General features: G+C 40.8%; 1 protein-coding gene and 1 long non-coding RNA gene across 3 annotated transcripts in view; one reads left to right on the top strand and one right to left on the bottom strand.

Annotated features, from left to right (window-relative positions):
* The first annotated feature begins 5,931 nt into the window (after window positions 1-5,931).
* Window positions 5,932-10,720, top strand: LOC109992063 (uncharacterized). The gene is made up of 3 exons (XR_003809155.2): window positions 5,932-6,593; window positions 6,932-7,039; window positions 7,363-10,720. It is a non-coding gene; the product is annotated as an uncharacterized lncRNA (long non-coding RNA).
* Window positions 10,721-10,985: 265 nt separating this feature from the next.
* The window catches only part of pear1 (platelet endothelial aggregation receptor 1), a 55,377-nt gene continuing 38,453 nt past the window's right edge, over window positions 10,986-27,909 (bottom strand). For both annotated transcript variants that reach the window (XM_065958056.1, XM_065958055.1), the window contains exons 6-23: window positions 26,782-27,028; window positions 24,180-24,282; window positions 23,658-23,794; window positions 23,088-23,300; window positions 22,502-22,676; window positions 22,217-22,337; window positions 21,891-22,054; window positions 21,313-21,415; window positions 20,503-20,655; window positions 20,267-20,398; window positions 19,955-20,086; window positions 18,687-18,809; window positions 18,320-18,538; window positions 17,045-17,154; window positions 16,671-16,797; window positions 15,598-15,660; window positions 14,086-14,277; window positions 10,986-13,320 (exon numbers count right to left, since the gene is read on the bottom strand). In XM_065958056.1, coding sequence (XP_065814128.1) covers window positions 13,175-13,320; window positions 14,086-14,277; window positions 15,598-15,660; window positions 16,671-16,797; window positions 17,045-17,154; window positions 18,320-18,538; window positions 18,687-18,809; window positions 19,955-20,086; window positions 20,267-20,398; window positions 20,503-20,655; window positions 21,313-21,415; window positions 21,891-22,054; window positions 22,217-22,337; window positions 22,502-22,676; window positions 23,088-23,300; window positions 23,658-23,794; window positions 24,180-24,282; window positions 26,782-27,028 — 2,660 coding nt within the window. In that variant the 3' untranslated portion in view covers window positions 10,986-13,174. The remainder of the gene's footprint in view (window positions 13,321-14,085; window positions 14,278-15,597; window positions 15,661-16,670; window positions 16,798-17,044; window positions 17,155-18,319; window positions 18,539-18,686; window positions 18,810-19,954; window positions 20,087-20,266; window positions 20,399-20,502; window positions 20,656-21,312; window positions 21,416-21,890; window positions 22,055-22,216; window positions 22,338-22,501; window positions 22,677-23,087; window positions 23,301-23,657; window positions 23,795-24,179; window positions 24,283-26,781; window positions 27,029-27,909) is intronic.

Below are 27,909 nucleotides of genomic sequence, written 5' to 3' on the forward strand. Positions count from 1 at the left end.
TCCCAGGACCACCTGCCTGAAGGACCACAGCCTTTGTACATGGGGCTTGCACACTAACCACTTGGCTACCATTGCCCCCCTCCCAAAAAAAAACCAACAACAATTTAACGTGTTTCATAGCAAATGCAAAGTCCTTTTGTGTTGATTAATCTGGATTTGTGACAGAAGACGTGGTTAACAGCTCTCATTTGAAATATTTTTAACAAACCGTTCATTGGCAGTGGTTCAACTGCAGAAATATCAGTTCTGATTTTTTTTTTTTTTTTTTACATCTCGATCTATTGATAGGATTCAAGGGGAAAGTGCACCATTTTACACTTGAAACTCTGTTAAAAGGTCTTTGAGAGCACTTCTGAGAATGTGGAAAAGGTTCAACAGCTTTATTATTTTTTTCCTAGTTACTTTTTTGCCCTTGTATGATAGGACAGCTGAAGAGGGACAGGAAATGTTAGGAGGAGAGAGTGGGAGAGGACATGCACCTGAGGGCAGAGGTTTTGAGATTTCAGATTCGGACCTCAAGCCGCTGCGATGACTTTAGCCTCCATACATGGGGCTTTGCAACGTTAGGCTATCTGGCACCCCTAAAGGTTTAACAGCCTTTTGTGGCTGTCGGGGAGTGCTGTGTGAAATTTAGATAAAGTTCCCTGAAGGATGTCACTTGAGTCAGTTTGAGAAATGAACACAATCTGCACGTGTAGAAGAAGAAAGAGTGAGCCACCTCATTTCTACTGGAGGCTAGTGGCTCAAGGCTAAAATAACATAAAAATCTTTGACCTTACAGGTTGCCTTGTGGGTGATGTTGTACACAAGATTAGATAAGTTTGAAGAATGCCTATTAAAGAGGCTTATTGGGGGTCTTTTTGTCTTTATTTGACAGGACAGTGGATAAGAGTAGGAAACCAGGGAGAGAGAGTGTGTGGGGAAGGACATGCAGGAGAGAAGCCACAGGTGGGACTTGAACCTGGGCCGGCTGCAGTGAGGACTACAGTATTAGTATGCTAGGCCTTTCTTTATATAGAGCAGCAGACACACTGATACAGTCATGTGCAAACTCAATTTTTTTTAACTTTAATTTCAGCACAAATCTCACTTAAGGACTATGGTTTGATTAAAATTTAGTTTCGCTTTTGGAAGGCATCTCGCGACCCATCTCTTGGTGTCTCGCGACCCCCAAGGCGGTCCCCACCCCCACTTTGGAAACCACTGGGCTAGGCCATCTGTGCCCTTGGAGATATCTCTTCAAATCAAATGAGTTTCTCTTTCAGTCGTCCAACGCAGAAGAGAAGAAGAGGAGGCAAACGTGGTCGAGACAAGAGCGATGAAATGTTTTGTGTCTCTGCTGAACTCGCCCTTAAACTACCACAAAAGAGAAAAGTAAGCAGCATAAGCTTTTATGCTTCAGTAACGGAGAGTTCTTCTGAAACGGTTAGGGATTAAAATTCACATTCTGAGACGTGACGATTAGCAGCAAATTGGATTTTGAAGCATTTTTATAGTTTTCCAGCGCTGATTGTAAAGTAATCAAACTTCCACGTTTATTTATATAAGAGACCTAAATATAACAATAAAGACGCAGTATAAAACTTTGAACAAATCCAAATGAATTACACAATAAATTTGATTTTAAGAAGGGCCTGTGTGAAATGCAAATTTGGAAGCAAGCCAAATGTGTGAAGACTGAATTTAGCCCTTTACAGATGAGGTCAAACTTTAAAATGTCCCAAGTTCAAGTCTTCTGCCTTACTGAGGCCCCTGCTGGAGTTGTCACAGTCCAGCGTGTTTCCCTGCAGCTTGCTGACTCCTCTGCCTGGATGACAAGTCTGTCCTGGTGCAGCGAGTACCACTTCAGCCCACAGAGGGGCAGTGTTGAGTTAAAGGGGAGCCCTCTATTAACACAGCTCCTTGGTGGGACGGACTCCTTGCTGCTGCTCTGTGGGTGTTGTACAGATCTGAACGTAAGAGAGGAAGGTAAAGTTTGCTCTTTCTGTGTATCTACTATTATCCCACTTAGAGCCAAGCAACGAACCTGGGAGGGCAGAGCCTTCTTCATAGCTGCCCCCTCCCTCTGGAACTCACTCGCTACACACATTCAACACTGCACTGACCCTTCTACTTTCAAATCACTGATCAAAACTCACCTCTTAATGTATGATTGTGATGTGTGTTCTGTTTTTCTGTAGCTGTACCTTCATGTTGTTGTCTTTATGATTAGTTTGTAATGTTGCAATGTCTGTCAGTCTGTCCTTACTGTCTTTTTAACAAATGTACAGTGTCTTGAGATTGAAAGTCAAGATAAACAGATGAACCCGCATCCCTCATCAAGTCTTTTACAACTCTATATAAAACGAAAGTGGCTTACTCTGAATCCTTGAATGGCCCTTTACTATCACAGATAATCATATCTGGCACTTGTGACAAATGAATCATTAATTGCTATCTTTCTTTATCACTAGAAATCCTAATCTTTGATCCCAATTTAATGGCTAACATGTTCAAATGGGGGCAATAACCTTACAGTTTAGTTTTGCTTACCTCCAGTTTTTATTTCCAGTTTTTATTGTCCTGTTAACCTTACGCATTCAACAACTTTCAGCGCTTGAATCCTATTTTAAAACAACTTATTAGTTGCACCCTCCATTGCTCTAAAAATAAAGGCAATCTTAGTTTAACCTTAGATGTATTTAAAGGTCACATATTAAAGTATTTTTAACCAGGTTAAGGTGTGGAATGCAGCCGTGCTGTTTTAAGGACTGTAGCCTCTGTACATGGGATGCACAAATGAACCACTATAACCTATCCACCATTGTACCAACCATTCAAATAAAAAGTTCCAAAAAAGCATCAGAAATGATCACTCCCATCTCCGTTTAACAAACAAGCATTTGAAATGGGTTTTTCTTCTCCTCTTTAGGACAGACCTCACAAAGCTTGACTTCACAATCAAATATTTTTCATACTGCCAAAATAAGCAGAAGTGAAGTCACCGTGTAAATTATTATCTATGAGATTGAAACTCAAGAGAAACAGATGAACCCTCACCATCATCTTTGTTATCAAGTCTTTTTGAACTTTATATAAAACGTGAAAACGAAAGTGGCTTACTCTGAATCCTTGACTGGCCCTTTACTAACACAGATAATCATATCTGGCACTTTTGATAAATTCATGAAGCATTAATTGCTATCTTTCTTTATCACGAGAAATCCTAATCTTTGATCCCAATTTAATGGCTAACATGTTGTTGGGGTTGTATCAAGTCAACTTTGGTTATATTCTTTAATAATTATACTTAATTATTAATAATATAAATAAAATATCATTAAACTATGTTTAATCTCGTTTTGGGGCACCAACCTGTAATCAGGTAAATATAACCAAAATATCACTCAAATCAGTCTCAAATGAGTTATTTAATTACTAATATTATTAATAATGAATAACTATATTTAATAAATTGAAGGCGTGAAATCCGTACACAAAGCCTTCGCACCCAGCTTATATCACAATGCAAATACACCAGTAGTCACAAACAACTGCTCTCTTAAATTATAACAGAATTTATTTAAACAAAGCAACATCAACCCAAAATCAATGAACAAATAACTATTAGAAACTAATCTAAGCAACAAACATTATCAAGCAAGGCTTGTGGATGATGTGTAAATGTGTGTGTGTGTAGATGAGTGTGTATGTAGATGTGTGAGAGAGAGAGAGAGAGAGAGAGAGAGAGAGAGAGAACAAGATGGTGGAGAGAGACAATGCACCATGTGGCTTCGTCACATGGTGACAAAATGGTGGACAACAAAGGAAGCCGTGTGGCTACCTTTTGAAATAGTTTGAGCTCTCTGAGCTGAGTTCAGTAACTGTTACTTAAACACCAGAAAGCCAGTGGCTGGACTTTGATTCAACGGCGGGTACACTGGTCTTTCTGATTGTGAAAGCCGTTGACTGAAGGTAAACTAGCATAGCATTACGTACATAGACGAACACAGCAGTTCATTACAATAAAACAAATGCAGCAGCTTACAACAGATAATATACAGAATGTGACGTGTCATCAACAATGATGCATAATTATCAGTGGTTATAAAAGAAAACATAACTATTTCTGAAACTATTTCTGCCCAGACCAAAGCTCTTACTTGGGGTAACTCCTGGTGATCGTTGCAAAGTTGGTTTGATCGTCACTCTGTTGAATGTTAAATCAACAGATTCAGGCAGGTTTCCTTCGTGGCAGATGTAGGAGGAGGGTAGCGGGATTCAGATCTTCGACCAGAGCGCTGCTCTATAGGGTCTTCTGGTTGCAGGAGCCGAGTTCTTTATGTGTCCTTGTGGATTCAGGGATCAGTGGGCTTCCTTCAGCGCTCCTGTCCAGTTGCGTTCAATGACGTCTTACGAAAAATCAAAGGAAAGAAACTCTTCTTTTTGCTCGAACCTGATAGCATCTGATTGCGCCCAAAACTCAAAAAAATATGCCGTGGAAGTAGTCAGCTGAATCCTCTGATGCTTGAATTCAGCATGTGTATGAGTATGAGAACAAAATGGCCGAGGCCCTTAACGAGCTGAGAGCCGAACATGAGGAGAAGTTCCGCATCTATAAGGAGGAGATGGAGGAGGCCAACAACCTTAAGGTATGGCTATCTTTAGATCTTACCTTGTTTCTTCTACAGGACAAGCATACAAAGTCATAACTGTTTTGCTGGGATCTTAAATTGGATTGTGGACAAACACAACAGCAGTTTTTGTAAAAAAAGAATCAACTTTTTTTTTGTGGATTGGGTTTTTTATTTCATATTGAGAAGTCTATTTGGGAAAGCTATCTTAACAGGAACGATTGCAAAAAGCAACTAGCTAAAGCTAAAGATGTGTTTCAAACAGTGCTGTTTTCATGAGCTGTTTCAGGGCTGTAATCCACTGCTCACTGTATCATCACTATGTCTATCAGTTGGCAACGCTCGTAAAGAAGCGGACCGGTGCAACAACCAGATGGGAGCAATTTTTGAAGATCTTCAGCAGGCCCACAAGAAAATGAAGGACATGTCCGGCCAAATCATTGATTTGCAGAAACAGGTTCACATAGTCATTATATTTGTCGATCACACTTTCTGTCTCTAATACTTTAGCCGTCTGCTGGTTTTACTGGTGTGTGTGTGTGTGTGTGTGTGTGTGTGTGTGTGTGGGACCAACATGAGGCTCTGTCGAGGGAGCGCAGGCCCAGAATGAAGAAAAAGAGCGGGAGATACGTGATCTTAAAGCTGAATTGCAGAAGCGGGAGGATGAATTCCAGAGGCTGCAGGGTGTCAAACTGAGCCTAGACATGGAGATCATTAATTACAGGAAGATGCTGGAGGGAGAGGAGGAGAGGTTGTTGTCAAATATATTCTACACCATGTGGAAAAACATATCCACCTTCGGACAAATAAAGCTTTCTAAGATTGTGGACGGGAGGTATCACAAACAAGAAAAAAAACACTACTCTCTCTGCTGACTTTGACTTTGCCTGATGGTAAAAACAATGAATCTATAAACTGGTTCAGATCAAATGATCATTTGAAAATCTAAGTATACTGTAATAATGTGGACAACAGTGGAAGTGGAACAATGAGAAAAGTTGGCATTCCACTTTCAGCTCCATAAATGTTTGGGTTGAACTGACAGGCCTACACAGATGTCCAAAGAAGGACCCTCCAACAGCTAAGATTTGTGCAGTGTGGACGTGAGGTGTGCATCAGCAGAGGCCATAAAGCATTGACCTACCAGAGCATAAACAGTGACTGTTTCCTGGCTCTTGCTCCTCTCCTCCGAAAGAACCTCTCTACCCAGGGCCGGATGCCATGTACAATCTGCTGTCTCTTGCTCTCTCTCTCTCTCTCTCTCTCTCTCTCTCTCTCTCTCTCTCTCTCTCTGTCTCTCAGAGAGGGCAGGAAAAGAGAGACAGGGAATGTAGAGAGTAGAGAGCTGCAATGACTTGCTGCAAAGGATGGAGGTCGGATTCAAACCCATTTGGTTTAGACCAAAATTGCAATCGACAAGTCAGACCTTGCGAAAGTTGGAAATCAGAATCAGCTGAAGATTTTTCAATCTGGACGTGTCAGCATAAATTCAACCTTGTGCAGGTTGGGTACTTGGCTGCTGACTATTTCTATTTTAAGTATTAATTTCAACCACTCATTGGAGCTGGTTGGTCGCAGAAGAAGAGTGCTGGAACAGAAAGGAGAAGACAAAAGGCTTTTCACCAACATTGTGAGACTGTATCTGTATGTTGACTGAATGCCTTACTCTAATTCAATTATCTAAAATATCTCTCTCTCCTCAGGCTGCGCCGGTCACCTAAGGCTTCACCTTACAAAGACAAAGCAGCAAGGACCCCACGGTCCAGCCACACCAGCCCCCTGTTCCCGTCTACTGCTGGCCCGTCCAGCAGCACCAAGAAGCGCCGCCTCAGTGGCAATCACGGCGAAACCTCTGGCGTGGCCGGAGGCACCGTGACCAAGACTCGCATCAAGTGGCACGCATCAGCCTATGGCCGTATTACAGTAGACGAGGTCGACCTGGATGGCAAGTTTATTCGTCTCAGCAACAAGACTGACGAGGTGAGTGGCGGTTATCTATTGGTTAGAATTTCCGATCTTGTAACTGGGTGTAATTTAATTTAATAGAGATGAGAGTGCACTTAAAATGTAGTGTCAACAGCCGACACAGAGAAATGCAATAGAGTCAAAATGTGTCTGAAGACAGCTTCTTCTGGTCTTATATTTTCTCTGTAAAATATTTTCTGAGTCATGGTGGTGTTACAGAAAAGGCTCTGTATACAGATTGTTTCGCATTTTACACCTGTTGTAAAGCACTGAATACAGAATGTGTCTGGTTGATAAAAAGCGAGTTGCAATTATTGAATCTTGGTATGATACAGCTTTTGAATCCCTTGCAGGACCAAGTTCTCAGCAACTGGCGCTTGAAGAGACAAGTTGGAAGTTTTCCCCCCATTGACTACAAGTTTCCCAAGGGCTTCACTTTGATGTCTGGAGGAACTGTCACTGTAAGTTACACCAGGTTCTCTGTTGATCTTCGATATCTTAGTTTAACTTTTCTCTGCCTTTGCATGAAGGAAGAGAAAATCAATCAATCAATCCTTATTGATGTGAGAGCTTGTAGAATGTGATGTGAGAACTTGTAGAATGTGATGTGAGAGCTTGTAGAATGTGATGTGAGAGCTTGTAGAATGTGATGTGATCACATCACATTCTACAAGCTCTCCTATTCTGCAACACATCTACCTTCATATAAAACACAACTCTCAACTTGCTGTGACTGCAGTGTTTCTCAGTGTTCAGTAACTCTGTTTTGTATCGCCCCCTGCAGGAAAGCACCCACAGTGTGGAGAGGGATTACAATTTACGGAGCCGCACAACCATCTCTGAGAGAGATGTACGCAATAGGGGGGGTCCATCTGATGACCTTTAGGGAGATTCTTAATTCATGGAAACCATCGAACCCAGACAGGTACTGTCCAGTTATTGTTTTAAAACATGGATAACAGGAATAACATAATCAGCATGTGTTATATGAGAATATTACTTGTATTTCATTTTCTAACTAATTGGTAATGTTTGTAAGAATCTAAATAAACTGAAACAGATCTTTGAAAAAGAACAACAAACAGAAATGGGGTTTTCTCAAGAATTCATCATATATTTTAGTATTAAGAAATTAAGATTGATGAAATTATTCCAGATGTCAAAGTCTTTGAAGGATTTAATAAAGTCACAGAAATACTTTCCCGCAGTACAATTCCACAGGAAAATCTAGAATCTGAAAACACTCACAGAACTAAAAAGATGAACTCAAAATGACCGTTATTTGAAGCCACTTTTCTATCGAGAGTGCACACTTGGCCACCCCTCTGGATGCTACTGAATGCTTAGTATTATAAACGTAGAGGATTGCAAATCAACCATCTCGTACATCCTCTGAAGGAGTGCAAACACTTATTTTCCAACTCGTTCTCACAGACCTTGTTTTTTTTTCAGGGAAATATGACAAACATGAAAACAACATGCTTAAATGTGATTAATGTAATTTTTTTCTTAATGATGCAGTTATGCCTCAAATACTTTGCTTGTAAAAAAAAAAAAAAAAGTGATTGGAGGAGCCAGTATGCATACACAATAAGAAAGGCATCACTTCAGCCTCATTTTGAGCCAGAAAAAAACCTGGTGCAGTTTTCCTGTTTTAATTTTTCTCTTTTTCAATCCCTGATTCGGGGCGGTGCGAGGTGCGAGGCTGGATGGCTATCTGTTAAACCAGATAACACCTCATGGGAACCCTATGGAGAATGGTTTTCTCGAGTCAGGATGTTTCATCTACATTTATCACATTTTTTTGTACTCTGATTTCCACAGGGTATCTTTGATTTGACGTTAAAAGGAAAGGGCACATGATTTTCATATTGAGTCTTTTGAGAATGAGCCCTGTGGTGTTTGTTAGTCTGTGTTTATCGCCCATTGAATAGATCAAATCTTGATTCAGCATGTTGGGATGTTTACAGATGACGTTTGATTTACTTGTTTTTTTAAATCATATTGTGCTATTTTTTTTTATACTTTTTTATACTTTATAGAAAAAATCAGGTTCGAAATGTGTCCAAAATAAGTTGAAGTACTGTAAGCTTTGGATGCTCTGCAGGCTGTTTTTCATCTGAGCGGTAAGGCTGGGCGATATGGACAAAATGATCGTCTTTTGTTGTTTAGAAGAATGGCGATACTCAATTTATATCTTTTATTTTCAGTTAATAATTTCAATTCCGCATGGGCCAGATGTCACACAGTCATTTTTATTAACAGCCAGCTGCACAATGTCAACATGTAGGATGAAAAATGACCCCAAAATCCTCCACATGTAAAAAAAAAAAAAAAAATGCCCCTTTAAAGGTCGATTCAGATTAAATGTTTGTTTCAGCTTGTGAACACAACTTTTAAACTGGGCCCCTCCTCATGGGCTCTTTGCCCCCAGAAGCACACACTCATTGCAGGACTGTGTGTGTTCATTTACTGCCTGTAGCCTACCTACACTGCAAGCTACCTGAGAATATATATTTTATTGTGACGGTGTAGGACCAGATGTGCTCGGGTGGTCAGATGTGATCCGGGGTCCTTTGCCTGCAGTCTCATGACTGTCAGCCATACTCTGGTTTTTGCTGCTTCTGAGAACAGGACATAAGGGCTCATATTTCTAATCTCCTTTCAGCTCACTGGCTATAAATTTCCCCTGGCATGATTTGGGAGACTGAGTGGGATTGTGGGATTTGTATTCTTTGTGATTTGTGACAATCATAGCAAAGCATTCAATTGAAAATACTTGATCTTTGATGATGGTCTTTATCTTATCTGGTGTACTTTATGGACACTATGCTGCAATGTATTCTTTTTGTATTATTATTATTGTAGCCTGGCAGATTTTTTTCCCTACTGTACTTAATCAGAGCAAAAAAAATGTTACAGTAGATCCTCTTTTATTCCTTAATCAAACATCTGATTTTGACACTGATCACTAAAGTGCCTTAAAAAGTTTATGACAATCAATAAAGTGGTTTAATCAAATGTGTTTTGTTTTGGTCTCTAAAGCATTTTTCTCATATGCACTCCTGAACATATCTAGATCATTTCAGGGGGACTACTCTGGATATTCTCCCGACCTGGCTGTTCACATACAGCACACATCTCACAGCGGGAGACTATCCCTATCAGACGGAAATATTTGCCTTTATATCATTGCTACTTGTGGTTCAACGGAATCACAATACCAACATAAGAATCGTGAAGAAGAGGTCGTAGTGGTGGTGTGCAGACACTCAATGCACCGTGCAGACAGACCCTAAGACAGATCTATAATAAACAAAAACATGGCATTTATTTCATATGTTCTTTGAAAGTTATGAGACACAGGCCTACAAACCCAAAAAGTTGGGATGTCTAAATGTCAACAACAACAATGTGATGATGTGAAAAACATTGAAACACAATATTTAGTTTAACATAGCACAAAGATATCAAACGCTGAAAATTGGGAAATGTCTTTGTTTTTGGAAAAATATATTCCCATTTAGAATTTTATGACAGCAACACCTTTCCAAAAGGTCGGGCCATTCGCAACAAGAGACTGGAAAAGTTGTGGAATGCTGGAAGGAAACACCTGAAATCGGACAGTTAACACGATGAACTGATGCAACAGGTTCGTCACAAGATTGGGTATTAGAAGAGGATCCCAAAGAGGACGAGTCTATCTGAAGTACAGTAAACATGGGGAGGGAGTCACCCCTCTGTGAAGATGGTGCTGGAGAATAGTGCAAGAAGAATTACAACAAAATAGTTTGTCAGTGTGAAATCCCAAAAGTGTCTTAATAATAGTAAAAGACTCTGTACACAAGGGAAAGGCAAATAAATGAATATTGGATTGCTGTAATCTTCAGAAAAACACACAAACCTTTGTCATGAACATCACTGCTTGGTTTTCAGGATAAGGTCCAGAAGCTGTTGTCTGTCAACACAGTTCAACTCATGTGAAGAGGACACTGTTTACAATCAGGATCCAGAAATGTCACACCTCCCCTGAGCCTGAGGTCATTCAAGATTGACTGAGGTGAAGTGGAAAACTGTCCTTATATAAATTCTGATGAGTCCAGATTTAAATACTGGTTAAATAAATGATGGTTGTCATGCCTCCTGAGGGGGAGGGGTCATCCAGCTTGTTAGCAGTGCTCGGCTCAAAAGCCAGCATCTGTGATGGTATGGGGTAACCCTCACTTTTATGAAGGCTCCATTAGTGCTGAGTCAAACGTACGGGTTTTGGAGCAACATATGCTGCAAAGTAGACCAGAGGTGCTGCTGGTCAGTATGCTTCAAAAAAGCTATTGATTAAAAATATTTTTTTTATTCCAGCGACCAACTGCTTCAATTAAATTCACTGATAAAGAAAAAACACTAACGAAAAGTGCAGCCATTTTATTTACATTATACACATGTTACTATGGTTACATTCAAAAATATATGGCCTTGCATTGTAAAAAAAAAGAGAAAACTCAAAAGTATAGCGTGATGTACATTCTTCTGGTACACAGGGTTTGTATTTACAGCACAACTTCTTGGATTTGAATATTATACCAAACATTACATTTTTCAGAAAATGAACAGGACACAAGAATTTTAGTTGGCAAATCAATTTAGAAAAATAATGATCGACTTCTGTCTGCAATAATTAACAACATTATAACTGCAGCAAAAAAGACTAACCAGCCAATGAAACAGCCAATTCACCCATGACCCAAAACCATATTTAACATGTTTTACAGTTTCCTCTCTTACAGTGTTCCTGTGAGTCTGAACAGTTGGATGGCTGTCGTACAAACAATGTATTATGAAATCAAATGATGCAGCAGAAGAATCAGAGACAAACATCAGCGTGTTAATGTCTTAGATTTAAAGGGGAAGCGCGCCTATTTTGTACATTAAAGTCTGTTTTCAGGTCTTTGAGAGCAGTACTGAATATATAAAAAAAGATTGAATAAAGGGGCACTGATAGCAAAGCGGTTATGTCGCGCGTCTCATGTACAGAGGCTATAGACCTCATTTCGGCAGATCCAACCTCGGCCCTTTGCTGCATGTCATCCTCCAACCCCCCCTCTCCTAACATTTCCTGTCTCTCATCAGCTGCTAAAATGTCCAAAAAACAACTTTAAAAAAGAAAGGAAAAAAGAATTGGTTGGCACTGAGAGAGCTGTGTCCTATATGATAAAGTGCCTTAAGTGATGTCACTTGAGTCAGCCTGAAAATGAAGACAATCTGGATGAATGGCCAAAGATAGCTGCTTCTAGATCAATACATGCGAAACGCTGACCTTACCTGGTTGCATTGTGGGTAATGTAGGCACTAAGTTTAGACAAGTAAGAATTCTAGGGCTAGGTAATATATATATATATATATATATATATATCTCTCTCTCTCTCTCTCTCTCTCTCTCTCTCTCTCTCTCTCTCTCTCTACACACACATTATACCTGTATGTGCTTCTGCAGCTTGATTTGTTTATTAATTTTGGATGGACAACTCTTGAAAAAGCCAATGCAAAAGTGGTAAACTGTTTTATGTGTTTCAGGTGAACTGGCCCTTTAAATACCAAAAACAGAAAACAAGTAGCTCTAGGATACTTTGTGTTAAAATTCATAATGCTGTCATGTCATGGCAGCGAGCTTCATCAACTCATTACCAAAATGTTTCAGATCTTTGGTCACACAAACCCCGTCGAAATATGACCATGTGATAATAGGGCCGCTCTTCATAACAGTAAAGATAACAATATATTTTTCTATATTTACAAAGTTTCCATAAGAGAGCAGCAAAACATTCATCATTATCAATATGTATCTAAATGCCAAATGGAGTGAAACATTGAAAAGCAAATCTTTACTACTTTAAAATACGTGACTTTCAAGATTCATGAAATTGAGGATTTTTGATTTTCTTTTTTCCCCCATTGTTATACATTTGAATGACCTTTGTCTCTTTTTAAGGTCCCCAAGGTTTCCCAATGAGGATATCACAAGGAAGTCCAGCAGTGATGTGTTCATCATGAATTGCAGATATAGAAATGTATGAGACCTGAATTTAACCATTCAGAAGCAGAATGAAGTCCAAACTTATCACTTTAGAAAATTTCTTTTGGTCAAGGTCTGTGAGAACGAGTTGGACACTTTTGAAAAGGGGCTTAAAGACGAAACAAGCCCATTGTGTGGTAGAACTTAAGAGCCTGCCGAAACGAGTTCAAACACTTTCAACTTCCCCGGTTGCTGCTTTTAGCCTTTTAGCCTTTTAGTCTTTTCCCGTGGGAAATAAATGAGACGTTGGTGTCACAACAGTCCAGCGTTCTTCCCTGCAGATACTGGCTCTTCAGTCAGGATGACAAGTCTGTCCTGGTGCAGCGAGTACCACTTCAGCCCACAGGGGGGCAGTGTGGAGTTAAAAGGGGGGACCTCCACAGTAAACAAAGCCCCTTGGTGGGACAGATGCCTTGCTACTTGCTCCGTGGGTGTTGTACAGATCTGATGAACAGGTACAGTTCGCTCTTCATTAGCAATCATCCCTTTAAGGGAGGAGCAGGGCTACAATCTGCTGCTGTGGCTGTCACTGAGGACTCCTCCTCAGGGATGGTGAGGGGGGTCGGCGGAGTGGCGGTAGGTCGTAATGTCCTGGGATGTGACTGTTCACAGGGAGGTCGTAGTGGCTCTGGGGGTCCTCGTGTGGAGGGTGGCCGAGAGAACTCTGGCGCTCTGGGGGGGGGGGGATTAAAAACACAGTAAGATTAATTTTCCAGGTAATAATTACAGAAAACTGTAAAGAAAATCTTCGAGCTTCTACCATAAATATCATAAATATCAGGCCTACATCTATTAAAGTGAACCTCAAAGCGGCTCAACTTCAACCTCCATAATTTACATCATCAGTTCTCCCTGATTCATCATCATTACATTACAGTCAACGTTAATATGCCACTGATCAGTCTGTTGTCATTCTTAGCTGTTACTGCTAATACTAGACATACTTTATTTATTGTACCTCCTCCCTGAGTGGACGGAGCAATCTCTCTTTCCCCAGATTGTGGTGAACGGTGTGAGATTCGGTTTGGGATAATACTCTAGCATACTGTTTCACAATTATGATGAAACATGTTTGACCAAACTGAAGGAAACGCTGTCCCATCAGTGTGAACGCAGAACTGAGAACAACAAACCCAGAGGGAGCTTGACTTAACTTACTTTTCAGAAAGTAATTCGCGATTATACATGAAGTCAGGATATATTTGATATCTGCTACATGTTTAAGATGTCTCATTTAAAACGTTTAAAGTTCAACAACAGTACTTTCCAGTCTTCAGTTGTCAGTCTGGCTTCATGTTGATCTATATGTTTACACTGTAATAAAATGCAGGACAAAAAAAAAAAAACCTCCTCAGCAACCCTTTCCTCTTCCTCTTCCTTCCTTCACTTCCTTGTGAACAGTCGTTAAATTCATCCGGAGATGGTAGAGCTGCTCACCTCTGCGTAAAGTGGCCGTGTTGAACGGCGGGCTGATCTCTGTGTATGCTCGCTCTCGCGGCACGGCTGACTTCATCTCCATGTAGCTGCTCTCCGGGGGGCAGAAGGGCAGGCCCGGCAGGTCTTTGATGGTGGCATACGGGTTCTCGCTGTTCAGAGAGCTGCTGCTCACCGCCACCGAGTCCTTCAGCTCTGTCAGCAAAGGAAGCAGCGAGATGTTAAAAAATACATCTGAGGTACATGTGGACGGTCAGAGCGCAGCAGGATTAAAGGTTAGTACAGTATAAATCTAGTATGGGTTGTAACTTTATAGCAGTTTCCTGGACATCTTCCAAAGATTTTTTAATGTTTTTTATGAGTCCCTGAGACGGACTGAGGAAAAGTTTAAGACCTTTTCATTTCATGGATTGAGATGGTTCAAAGAAAACCCAATGGACAGTCAAATATCATGTAATACAATTGTACGTAACATTTTTCTGTACCCCAGCTATCATTTGGTTGGTTTTACAGGTCATTTGTTTGTAACAAACAAGAGTCAGATGTCGTTCATGTTGAAATACTAGTTTACACGCAAACAGCTCAGTGAGGCTGACATAACAAGGCGTTGAGCATGTTAGCATGTTAGCATGTTAGCATGCCGATAATGGGCAGGTATGATATTGACTTGCTGCGATAACACTGTTTAATATTCCGATAATGATATGACTTGCAGCATTTCCAATATGGGGACCGCCATCGTTGGGCTTCAAAGCATCCCTTCAGTAACCAATGGGTGATGTCCCTGAGATACGTCCATATTTCTTTTATACAGTCAATGATTTTTTTTGCAATGAATTCAGACTTCTGTAATGTGATTGTTGCAAATGCTGATATCACCGTAACGACGAGCATCCCTAACATTAACCACATTCGGTATCTTTGTTTAGCATGTTTGCATGCTAACATTAGCTTACTGGCACCAAACACAACATTCAGGCAGTGGAGGCAACAGGCAGGGCTTGAGGGTACAGTATGTGACTAGTTTTGAAATCATTGAATGAATCAATACATCAACAGTAGTAGTCCTCATGGAATCCGACCTCGACCCCTTTCATCGATCACTCTCTCCTCCCAACATATCCTGTCTTTCCTTAGTTTTTCTATCCAATTATAGCAAAAATAGCCCAAAAAAAGGGTCCACATGGTTGACTGACTGATCCGCCGTAAGCCACCACGCTTTAAGAACTAACAATTGACAGAACCAGAGATTTGAGTTCTGAACTGCCACAGACTTTGTTTGGAATCAAAACGATAATGGATCGTTGATAGCTCATTTCCTTCATGATTTTTACCGTTATAAAGAAATTTCTAAAGCTCCTCATTTTACGTCTTGGAAACTTCTCATCTCAATCATGTGGTCGTTTATTTTTGTGGTGCATCACTTTGCCTCCGTAGTTCTAGTAACCATACTTCTCTGTAGTAGATCATAGAGAGGAGGAGAGGTAAAAAGGTGAAAATAGGGTGATAAATTACCTTTGTTGTAATATTTTCCGAGGCTGGCACTGTAGCTGTAGCTCCGGTCGATTCCAAAAGCTCCTGTGAACAATAAAAGACAAATCATGGCAAACTAATCAAAGGCAGACAAACCTGAAAAATCACTACCAGGTGAGTCGAAGCTGGCGGTGCAACGATCACTGTTTATGAGTTCCTGATTGGTTTTTATGGTCTCAAATCAAACCTGCAGCGTTGACTAGAGTGAATTTTTGTCCAAAGAAAATGTGATGGTTGATAAACTTTTCCACAGGCTGTGTAAAAGAGATTTTTCAAGTTTTCCTGAGCTGTAACTGCACGTCTCTGCTCTGAATTCCTCCTGATTTAGCGTACACTATAATGCTTTTATCAATGATGGTATTTTTACACTTGAGACAATAAAAGTTTCTATCTTCTGAGCGTTTTTCTACACTATTGTTTTACGAGTAAACACATCAAACCAATGCAATATTTACTCCTAAATTACTGATTAGTTTGTGTGATAAAACGTACGTAACTCACATCCAATAAGCTTTCTGCTGACTCATAGGTCTAGTCCACACGTTAGGCGGGTATTTTGGAAAACGGTGTACGTTTTGGCCTCTTGTATGCAAACAGCGTTTTAGGTCACCTTTTGGATTTTCAGAAACTCCATGCAAAGTGTTTATGTGTAGATGGGAAAAATCTATTTTGGGGCTTGTAACGTCACGCTGTGCGCAGGTTTCTCCTCCGTTTGACGTCATTGTGCGACGCTTTCACTTATGTTCCCATGAGATTAGTGCGATAGCAGACGTAACCAAACTAGTGCTGCCACTATGTTGACGAGCAGAGGCGCCTGAATGTACAACTTTGTAAAAATTAAAAGGTCATTGCAGAGAAATGGCGAGAACATTTTAGCATGTCATTTGCAGGTTTGACCCGTCATCTTTTCATCATCATATTTGGGATTAAGGAGACCAGCTCAGTATAGTATCTTTATTAATCCACTTATTTGATCTTACTCTACTGTTTCCTTCAGTGTCTCCTTTAAAAGCATGAATTGTATGGAAACATAGTTTAGCCTCATCCAGACATACCTGAGTCTTTGCGGGGCTCGTGGTGTTTCCAGTCCGCAGGTAGAGTGGCATTGCTCTCGACCCCAAACAAGCCCCGCCTCTCCCGCTCCATGTTTTTCACACTGCAGAACAGCTGGTTATTGGTGTTCTGCAACGAAGACACAGGAATAAAAACAGAAACTATTAACGCTAAGAAACATTTCAAAAACGTCCTTTGAACGGAAGTGAGGCCAATGAAATGTGGCACTGAGGAGCAGTGACGCACAGGTACAAACATTTACGACACAGACAGCTGCTGTTAATTAAACAACAACATGTCCCAATACTGCAAAAAAAAAAAGCTCTTAGGCCTGAAAACAGCCTCGAGTCTCAGACGTTGCCGAGGTGACATTCACCTTGATGGTGCGGTCGTGGTTGTTGGGCAGGTGGGGCAGTGGAGGTCGGTTCTGGCTCAATGTGTGGTAGCTGGGGTTGGAGTAGTAATGATGGTAACTGTGAGGAACATCTGGAGGCCAAAACAAACACATGGAATCACATCTGTGGCTATAAAACCACCTCAAGGTCAATAAAATGCATCCCTGTGGAAGAGTATTAAAAAAAAAAAAAAACGAGAGTGAGTTAAAACCAAAACCATGTATGACCGAGGACACATTTACAAACACCTAAGTCTAATGATCAGTGTATATGAAATACTAAATAATCCATTAAGAAAAAAAAATATGTGACTTTTTATTCACTGGTTGACAGGAGGAATCATTTCACTTGTTCAACACATTATCATTTGCCATCATATCATTTGGCATGATGCCATAAAATAATGCTACGTAAATCAATTGAAGGTTGATCAAACATTAAATAGCAACATGATTTTTGGAAACGCAAGCAAATGTATTTTTTTTTCTTAATAAAGATCCAAATTGAAAGAAACAAACGTGCAAACAGAAGCATGAATTTGTCATAGTCGATTTTTCAGCCGTATAACAGCCAGTTATTCAATGAAAGAAACATTTGACCTTCAGTCTCCTGAAAGTCTCCTACATCAACCCGTATGTTCGTCATGAAAAAGATGACGTGCACATTTGAATGTGTTGTACTTGTACTTTGTGTCCCTTTGTGTTTTTGCTGCTGACTGTTTTGGCCAGTTTTGGAAAAGAGGTTCTTAATCTCAACGGGACTAACACAGTTAAATTAAACATTCAAAATAAAGACAAGCCTTGTACAATTTCGAACCACTATTTTGCTATCGTATCACTAGACATGTTTAGTTTCGTATTCAAAGGTAAATAAATGTGTGAGACTGAATAAAGGGAGAATGTATAACAATGCATTTTTCTGTATCATTCAGGAGTTCAAAGAAGTGATAGAACAAGGCGTCATTGTAATGGTAAATGGACTTGAGCTTGTATAGCCCTTGTCTACTGACTGCTCAAACGATTTTAGGCTGCTATGTAAAGTGACCAACAGAAATGTTCTAATCCCATTCACACGCTGCAGATGAAGCAGAGGGAGCAACCTGGGGTTAAGTGTCTTGCCCGAGGACACATCTGACATGTGGCTGCAGGGGCTGGGGAAACCTTGAGAGACAACCGACTCAGCCACTGATTTGTATCTCCTTGTCATAACTATAACCTATTAACTGCGACCCGCTCTAAACGTCGTCCGTATTGTACCTGGAACAGCGTATTCAGAGTTGACGGTGCGTGCGGTGGAGAAGGAAACAGTCGGCGTGTTGTTCTGCTTGTCCTTCTGCCTGCGGCGGTAGAGCAGCAGCAGAGCCAGCAGCAACACCACCAGTATGACGAGCACCACGATGCCAGCGATGGCTCCCCAGGACTCCCTCTCGCCGGGAGGAAGAGGAACCATAACGCTCCCAGACTGCACAGAGGAGTCTGTGAAAACAGCGAGTGGAAAGTGAATTTAAGTAGCTGAAGAAACCTTCGGTAACGTTCCACAAACAGAAATAGAAGCCAAAGAATACGCTAATGGAAATCAGCACTTTTTAAAAAAAGGCTGAGTTTGAAGTCTTTCTGTCTGTACCTTCTTTGCACTCGTCTCCTCCACCTTCACACACACAGTCTCCAGTGAATCGGTCACAGATGAGGTTGGCTGGACAGGAGCAGGTCTGAGTACAGAACGGACCAAAGCGTCCTGGACTACACGCTGGAAAACACACAAGACAAGACACGCAAACAGAACACTCAATTATGTTGCAAAGATGATAATGATCTGCTAAAGTGATGCTTCACCAGATTCGGAATAATAAGCACAACTTGGTGTGACGCTGAGGAGAGTTACAATAAAGCTTTCTGAAGTTTTCCTAGCTATTTTCTGTCTTTAAAAAAGTTTGGCTCAAGTTGTGAAGAAATATTACAGTCAGTTCTGTGTCTTTTTCCTTTTTTTTTCTGTGTGTGTGTGTGTGTGTGTGTGTGTGTGTGTGTGTGTGTGTGTGTGTGTGTGTGTGTGTGTGTGTGTGTGTGTGTGTGTGACTGGTTGACTTGTATTTTGCTGTTGCCATCATCTGTCCAAGGACAACAGATGGAAATTAGCTAGCTAGCTAAATCTGGTACAAAGCATCTCATCTCTTCTGAGACTAATGTTTTTTTGTACACTGTCCCTGATTCAAATAAACGATTAAACTTTCAACTATCTTAATGAATAGTTAACTGTTTCAGTCAAAGTGGGAGAGGGGGAGATGCAGGAAGAAGGAGATGGAAAAAACAAGTAATCCTTACCCCCTATTTTTGGACAGATTACCAAAAAAAACTATTTCGGGTATAAGATGCAGAATGAGTGGTGGTGAAAAGCCCTGTTAGGTTAAACCTTTATTTCAAGTCAAACTAATCTTCAGAAGGTGTGCAGAACAAAAGTCATTGACCTGGGGATAAATACTCATTAAGTTATAAAGCTGGTGAGCTTAAATGTTTTTAAATCCAAAATGAAAGACATGGAAGCAGATCCTATAGGATGTCGATGTTTAAACTCGGCTGTTTGAACAACTGAGTCTCAGATATGACTCATAGATGGTTCTATTTCAATCCAAAATTTAGTGCTTTGTAAATTGTATTTTGTCTCTCTTTGTATTTCCGTCAGTAACTTTTGTGTTTTTGCTGCTGCCTGTCTTGGCCAGGTCTCCCTTGAAAAATAGGTTTTTAATCTCAATGGGACCAACCTGGTTAAATAAATAAATACAAAATAAACAACTAAGGACTTAAAGTTGTGATTGATCAGCAGCAGTCACAGTTCATATTTGTCAATGGCTCTTTTCCTCTAGTAATTGAACCTTTCTTGCTGAGATATAAACTCACGTATGGAGCAGTCCGTCGCGGTCCAGCCGGGCAAACATTCACAGTGGCCGTCCCGGTGGTCACATGTGGAGTTGTTGGCACAGTTTATACAAACTTCAGAACACTGTTTGCCAAAGTAGCCAGCAGGACAAACTGTAAGACACACAATGTCATGTAAAAGATGACACACAAGGTGACATTGAGATTGAATTTGTAGATATTTTTGCTGTATCTGAGGTTTTTGTGATTCAAAGGTTGCCCACTCTTAGAAAAAGTTTGGACTTGTTTGGATGGTTTGTTGAGCGCTGTGAAATTATTGATGTTAATTCAAACCTTGGTCACAGTTGGCTCCAGTGAACCCAGGTAGACAGTCACACTCTCCGGTCACATGGTGGCAGCGGTACGACTGACCACAGGATGGACACGACATGCTGCACTGCTCTCCATACATACCAGCTCGGCATTCTGGGAAACAAAACAAAAAAAACAAAAAAATAAAGACAGAAATGGAGATGTTGTAAATCTAAAATTATGTCTAAATAAAAAATCCAGATGAAAACAGGACTCACTGTTTTGACAGGTGACTCCCCAGTAGCCTGCGCGACACACACATGCTCCAGTTTCCCTCACACACGTGTCACTGTTGGGACAGTGCTTTAAACAGGTCAGGTTACAGTGACGCCCCCACAGACCCTCTGAACACGGCTGGTTACAGCGTGAACCTGGAGGAAAAACAGAAAATCAGTGCAGGGCAGACAAACTGCCAAGAAGTGTTCATGCCGTTTGTTTTAATAAAGAAATCCAAAAAAATCCAACGTTTGTCTGTCTCCTGCGTCTCGTAGTATGGCCATATAAGGAAATCAAAGCAAATAGAGATTTCTTTTTTTTGGATTGGCACTTGTTTTTATAAATTGTATAACTCTATTCATCCTTTAAGCTCTTAGAGCGGCAGAAACATCTTCATTGATTTAACTGTTTCAGTTTATAGTTAATTTGCAGGTTTTGTTTCATTATTATGAAGTAAGCTTTATTTCTGAATATGGAGAGATTTTACTTCAATTTCTACTACAGGTAATACAATGTATCTGAATACTTCTTCAACAATGAATGTGATTATATTCGACTAAATACATTTTTTGCTTTTAATTCCTGAAAATGAAATTGAAATCTGCAGTAGAATTATCCTAAAAAGAATAAAAAACGGCCGTCAGAAAATGACAGTAGGTGATGTGAAGCCCAGGCTATGAGGAGAAAATTACCCGATGTCAGACATGAGACAGACTTATTTAAAAATGTAGCACACAGTGTTTCACTGGACTGGACTTATCTGTGGTACAAAGCCAAGCTGGCAGAGTCACATAGAGGACGCCATCACTTACCCGACCAGCCTGGCAGACAGTGGCACTCCCCGGTTGTTGCTTGGCAGCCGTCTGCATGAACACAATCACACCTCTTCAGGCAGCCTGGCCCGAACGTGCCCATCTGTGCATGTGAATAAACGCCAACAGGCACAGAATCGTCAGGGGAATCTCCACAACGTTGAGGCCAGCTCAGTCAGAGTCAGACAAAATACTACACTGGCAGAGTGTGATTGTATGGGCAGCCTGGTGGGCTGGCACGACAAAGACCGGAGGAGCACGTCTCCAAAACACAGATGAATGCGTTCAGAGGCTGAAGGGAGGAATGAAAAGCTGGGCCGCATTTCTACAGACTGTCCAATCTCAACTGACATAAATAATTATCACTGTAATGATTTCTGTGTTCATCTTATCAAACACAACAGCTTGTTTGTCTACTCAGCAAGACATGGTGTGGGTGTGTGTTGTGATGCAGTGTCGGGGACTGAGTCCAGGACATTTTCTGTGGCTTGTAGTGATTTGGAATATCAGTTTGCCCACCTCTTTACCTTTAATGAACAAATAAATCAAGCTAAAAAGCCTCATATGAGGGCATTTACCGGGCACGGTTGGTCACAGCGTGCCCCCTTCCAGCCGGCTGTGCAGGTGCAGGTTCCATCTGCAGGATTACATTTTGCCCCATTGGTGCAGTGGCAGGTAGCGTTGCATCCTGGACCCCAGGTTCCCTCAGAGCAGCGGAAGGAGCAGTCCGACCCCCGCCAGCCTGCAGGCATGGGAAAGACCGTCAGCCATGTTTAATTTGTTGAATAGTTGATATAAAGTTGCCTCACCAATTTTAGTATCTTGCATCCTTCAGTCGCTCAAGGTGTGAAGTAACTGACAAGTTTCCTGTTTGACAGTGATAGTGATCAAATGCACTTTTTACCCTCTTTACAGAAGCAGGTCCCATCAACAGGCGAGCAGTCGACAAAGTTTTTGCAGGAGCACTCCAGAGAGCAGTTCTTGCCATAGGTGCCACTTTTACATGGATTCTCACAGTGAACCCCCTGCAAAAAAAAAAAGAAAAAAGAAAAATATTTCAATGTGAAGGCAGGTCACTCTAGTCATTCAATCCAAGAGCTTCTGAATATTAAGTGGAATGAAAATCCAATTGAACTAATGTAATCATCCGCTGATTCATTACTCAATCATGATAATCTCCACCACTCACCGTGAACCCGGGTGCACACTTGCATTGACCTGTTGCACAATCACACACCCCTCCATTCACACACAAACACGGCTCCAGGCAACCGTGACCGTAGAAACCGTGAGCGCAGGTCTCGTTACAGAACAGCCCAGCCCACCCAGGCTGGCAGGTGCATTCTCCTTTCATTGGGTGGCAGCTGAAAAATGAACATATAAACATGTAAATACAGCTCGATGAGCCAGCTACAAACAATACAAAGGAGCAGTGAATAGGTAAGGAGAGCGAAAGGAACACTTTGCCAGTTTTAGCTAGGTTTCATATGATAGACCTATGTGTAAAAATAGTCCCAAAACTTAGGAAAAACTAGAGAAGTATTTCAGAGCTCAAATAGATTTATTTTGAAACGTAAAAGGAGACAAATTTGAGATTTTGTGAACCTTCATTCCCGGAGAAAATAATAAGAATCAGGAGAAATTGGCTTTGTGTTCACACAGATCAATAAGTTGTCCAGGATAAATATATGAAAACATTTTTGAAATCTCTTTTTTATTTTTCCTCTGGGCACTACTGTAGAAACCCCTCCTTCTTCCTGAAGACCTGAACTCACCTGAGTGTGTGTTTGTCCTGGCAGAGACACGTGCGTTCACAGTGCATGCCGTATTTGCCCGGTGCACACATCCTGTCCCTGCAGTGTGGACCGTGAAACCCCGGCTCACACAGGCAGCCTCCGTCGATGTTGTAGCAGCGAGCACCGTTCGCGCAGTCACACACACCTTTGCAGTCCTGACCGTACGAGCCTGCAGCACACTCCTCATTACATCTGGAACATTGAAACAGAGGCTTAAAAAAGACACAGGAAATCAAGTCTGCTGTTGATTCACTGTTGAACGACAAACCAAATCTAATCCAATACTTTGTCTTGTGGTTGGACAGTAATGTTCTGAGCCTGATGCTGTATGTTTCTGTCTCTGATGTCTTTCAAACACTTTAAACTAATTTGAAAGAACAGCTGTAATAGTGGACTGTTGAGTGACTACAAATAGAGACAGACCAACCCAGCTGGTCTTTGATGATGTAATACAAAAGAACAAGCAACCACTCACACTTTTAAGACAACGGTTTTTTTTTTTTTTTGGTTCTTTACTTGCAATTTAACCCACATGAAATGTTCACACACCTACTACCGGTGAAGCCTTTAGCACACTGGCACTGTCCATTTTCAGGGTCACATTTGCCCCTGTTGTGGCAAACACACTCGTCAGCACAGTTTGATCCAAACCGTCCATCTGGGCAGCGCTCCGTGCAAACCGCACCCTGCAGGGAAACAAGAAAAAAAGACTTTGACGAAGACAGAGTGAAATGCAAAGTGAAAAAGAATGAAAAACTGAGATTGTGAAACCAACAAATAATCTTTTTTTTTATTAGGTCAGTTACCCTGACTTCAGAGATAGTTTGTCTCTCCTCGTTCGTGTGTTCCAAAACAGAGAAACCTTAAGTTCTCACATAAGCTGAAAAATTGAATCGTCTTATCCTCATCCATAACACTCAAAATGTTTTCAGAGTTATGTCAGTGTTAACAAAAAGAAACCGTTAGTGCGAGGTTGCGAGCCAGCTGGATTATAACAAATGACCTGATTTAAAGCCTGGCTGCTTCCACAGGTAACGTAAAGGGTAGTGTCAGTGCAACCTGAAAACGTACCGTCCACCCAGGGGGGCAGTCACAGACCCCTTTGCCCTTGCAGATACCACCGTTCTGGCAGGGGCAGCGTGCCTGACATCTTCTGGGACAAGCTTTCTCACAGCTGGAAGAAAAGGGACAGAGTCGATGATTAATAAACGAAGCTAAATGGACCACTTCAGTCCAAAGCACTCAGAGAGTCCTGGGACATTCCTGAGGACTGAAGTAAATGCTTCATACAGCAGTGACAGAGAGCAAAATAAAAGTGTTTTTGGAAGATTTTTAAGGTGGATTATTCATGCTTCAACACTTCCAGTGGTGTAGGGTAAATCAGTTCACTGACTTGAGTACTAAGTTTCAGTGCAACTTTGTTTATCTTCCATATGAATCCGTTTTTTTGCTTTCCTTTCTGAGTATCATTTTGTCAGAATTTCCCAACTGTTGTTTTTTTTTCTGTCAGTACCAACATAACTATCTGACACAAAAATTTATGTAAGTACTTTTTGAATTGTACTTCTGAATTAAAGTACCAATCAGGGTCAGCTTTTTCATCACTAGCCAATCGCAGAGACTCTGTGAGGAGAATGTTTTTCGGTTGCTTGGCAACAGTCAAGTTACAAACTAGCATCATCTCGTTTCTACTGTAAGTAACTCGTGTCGGCAGCTCGCTCTATCTCTCTCTCTCTCTCTCTCTCCTCGCCTCGGTGGTGCTGAGAGATGCGCAGCACTACAGTTGAGCGACGCACACAGTTTGTTACTTTTGCGCTTTTTCAAAAAATGTATATTGATCGGCTGTCAGTGTCTCTGTCGTCTGAGTCCGACATAACCAGCTGAGGGGAACAGATAGTTCGCAGTGACAAAGACTGGCGATCTTTCCATTGGGGTGTTCATCGTGCTTACTTCCTGACAAGAAAAAGTCTCATTCTCGGAGCAGCTGTACACAGATAGAGTGACCTTTTAGACCACAGTTCATATCATATAGCTCTAATATACTCTCTTTGTTGATTATAAAAAAATGTGTCGGAAAAGGGAGAGCAGTAGCTCCTGGATTACTATGAATCTTGGCATTACAGCAGCTGTACAGGAATCATCAGCACAGCTGGAACGTGTCTTTAACCAATCAGAACACTTGGCTGAAACTACCTGTTGTAAAATTCAATTTTGGGATATATTCTTTTCTAAAACCCCCGTGAGGTGAAATAACATGGACGGACTTCAGATACCAACAATTCATCGAGGTGCTTTATCCTATAATCAGTAAATCCAAACCTCCTCCCTTTTTTTTATTTTTTATTATTGAGCTCTCAGTGGAGCTTGTGCTTTCACATCAGTGCTTTAAGAGTTTCCATTAATATCTTGTGGGGAGGAATTTTTATAGCTTACTCATCCTCAGGGGCTTCTGAAAAACAGGGCGTAACAGATGACTCACGGATTATAGTGTTGTGTAGCAGGGTCGTTTTTCCATCTTAAAATTAAATTGTGAAAACAAATGACTAAGTAAGACCTCCCAGTTCTGCGTCTGTCAGACCTCCTGAGAAAATTAACATAATGAAGTGAGCTGTAATGAAATGGTGTTCCACACAGTTAGGCATCAAGTGTCTCATGCTTTGAATGAAGTAATTAAAATGCTTTTATAAAAAAAGATTCTCATACCAAGAAGGACACTGTGACCATGTTTAGCAAAGTTATAGGCCTTAACAACAAATATGGGATGTGCAAGATCATTGTACAATACTGCGATAACGAGATGATAAAAAATAAAAAGTGTATATTATTAGTTATAACTCACATTTCCTGTCTACCTGCTGTTTTTCATGTTTTACGCTATAATCGCAGTGCTTGCGACATGTTTCTCTTGAATACAAATAATTCAGAATGTATTTTTTTTCACCTCCGTCCACCTGCACACCTGTCACACATTCACTTGACATGCTATAGCATATATACCACACCATTTCTTTGTCCAAACCCAGATAATTGTGTCTGGGTCACAGAGAAGGACATAACAGGACAATGGATCACTGTGGGTGGACACTGTTTGTATTTACACAAATGAAACTTACACAATCCAGACGGTGGCGGTAATGCAACACATATGGATGCCAACCACCAAGTTTTTCTTGGTTTGGTTTAAAAAAAAATTTGTTGGCACATCTTGCTGTGAGCCGCCTGTTGTACAGGTCTGTGTTTTTATTTTGAAGAATCGTTCTTCTGGATCTGTCTCTCTGACATACCTGCCTGTTTCCACTAAGCATTTCACCTGTCCTGCAACTTTCAAATTCCTCTGTGTTAGATTTCTTTAGGACATAAAAACGCTTTCCTGCACAACTTTTGTTTCCAGTTACGGTTCTGCTATTGTTTCTTTATGTCCTTCCTTCACTCTAAGCCTGATATTTCTGTATGTTTTTAAACCAGTTTGTATCAATTTTCTCCTCAAGGGACAATCAATAGAGTATTCTACATTAAGTGAAATAATCTGTGAGTAATCTAAATTTAAGAAATAAACAGTTAAAAGATTAACCACTCCATAGTTATTCAATATTTTCAAAAGGCTTCCATGTTTTTCTCCATATCCAAGAGTCATTTCATAATAAATCCCTTTAATTTATTAATGTGTACTTACAAAGTCCCAGTGAATCCGTCCCGGCATAAACACTCTCCTGTTGCTTTATCGCAGGATCCTCCAGTCCCACACTTGCACCTCTGCAGACAGCCTTTACCAAAGGTCCCTGCTGGACATGACTCCTCGCAGTATCGTCCAATGAACCCCGGAAGACACTGACACTCCCCCTTTACGGGATTGCAGAGCGCTCCGTTCTCACACTTGCACTGCTGGCTGCAGGCCGGACCCCAGTGTTTGTCATCACAGGCTGAAAGGTAACGAAACAAACTGTTAATAACGTAATTGATTTTGTAGAATTTGTAATACTTGGACAAGTAATGTAAAATTCAAGCGCTTAATCATTTTGTTTTCTTATGCAATTTATTGATGTGTTGTCTGAAAATGAATTGTAACTTTTGAATTTTGATGCATTAGATTTGTTTTGTCATGTTGTCTAATTCTGTAAAAGTTCATGATACTGTTAACTGGATTCAAATTTAAAACAGGAAACATTTCTTGGAGACCTCAATGGAAAACAAAAGATCTATTCAAAAATGGAAAAACTTCCAACGTAAAGGTCACATATTATCCTCCTTTTCAACGATTTTAAATAAGTCTCAGAGCTCCTTAATACATGTCTGTGAAGTTTCTTGTTCTAAATCCACTCTGATCCTGTATTTGATCACGCCTATAAACCCCTCTATTTCAGCCCTGCTCAGTGTCTGTACCTTTAAATGTAAATGAGCTGTGTCTGACCACGCCCCCTCTCTAGAAGGGCTCAGGTGGCTCAGGCTTTCTCGCTCCATGTCCTATTGTTTACGGTGAGAAGGAAGACTCAGGGCAGAACAAACACCTAGCTGTGGGAGTGTCACCCACCTGGGGGAGGGGTTACTGCCCTTTGTGATGTCATGCAGAGAAAGTCTCCAAACGGCCTGTTTGAGCACACATTTTCTTAAAAGTGGAGCAGGCAACAGACAGAGAGGATGGACTTTTCTCATAATTTGGGGGTTTGTAGATAGACTAGTGACACATAGTGTAAAAAAAAACCTGGTAAAGTGTATTTTGCACAATATGTGACCTTTCAATATAAAAAGACTATTTTCTCACTTTTTAAAACTTAATAATGAAGAGAAGCAGCAAGGAAACTTG

The sequence above is a fragment of the Labrus bergylta genome, chromosome 8, assembly GCF_963930695.1.
Source record: "Labrus bergylta chromosome 8, fLabBer1.1, whole genome shotgun sequence".
NCBI lineage: Eukaryota > Metazoa > Chordata > Actinopteri > Labriformes > Labridae > Labrus > Labrus bergylta.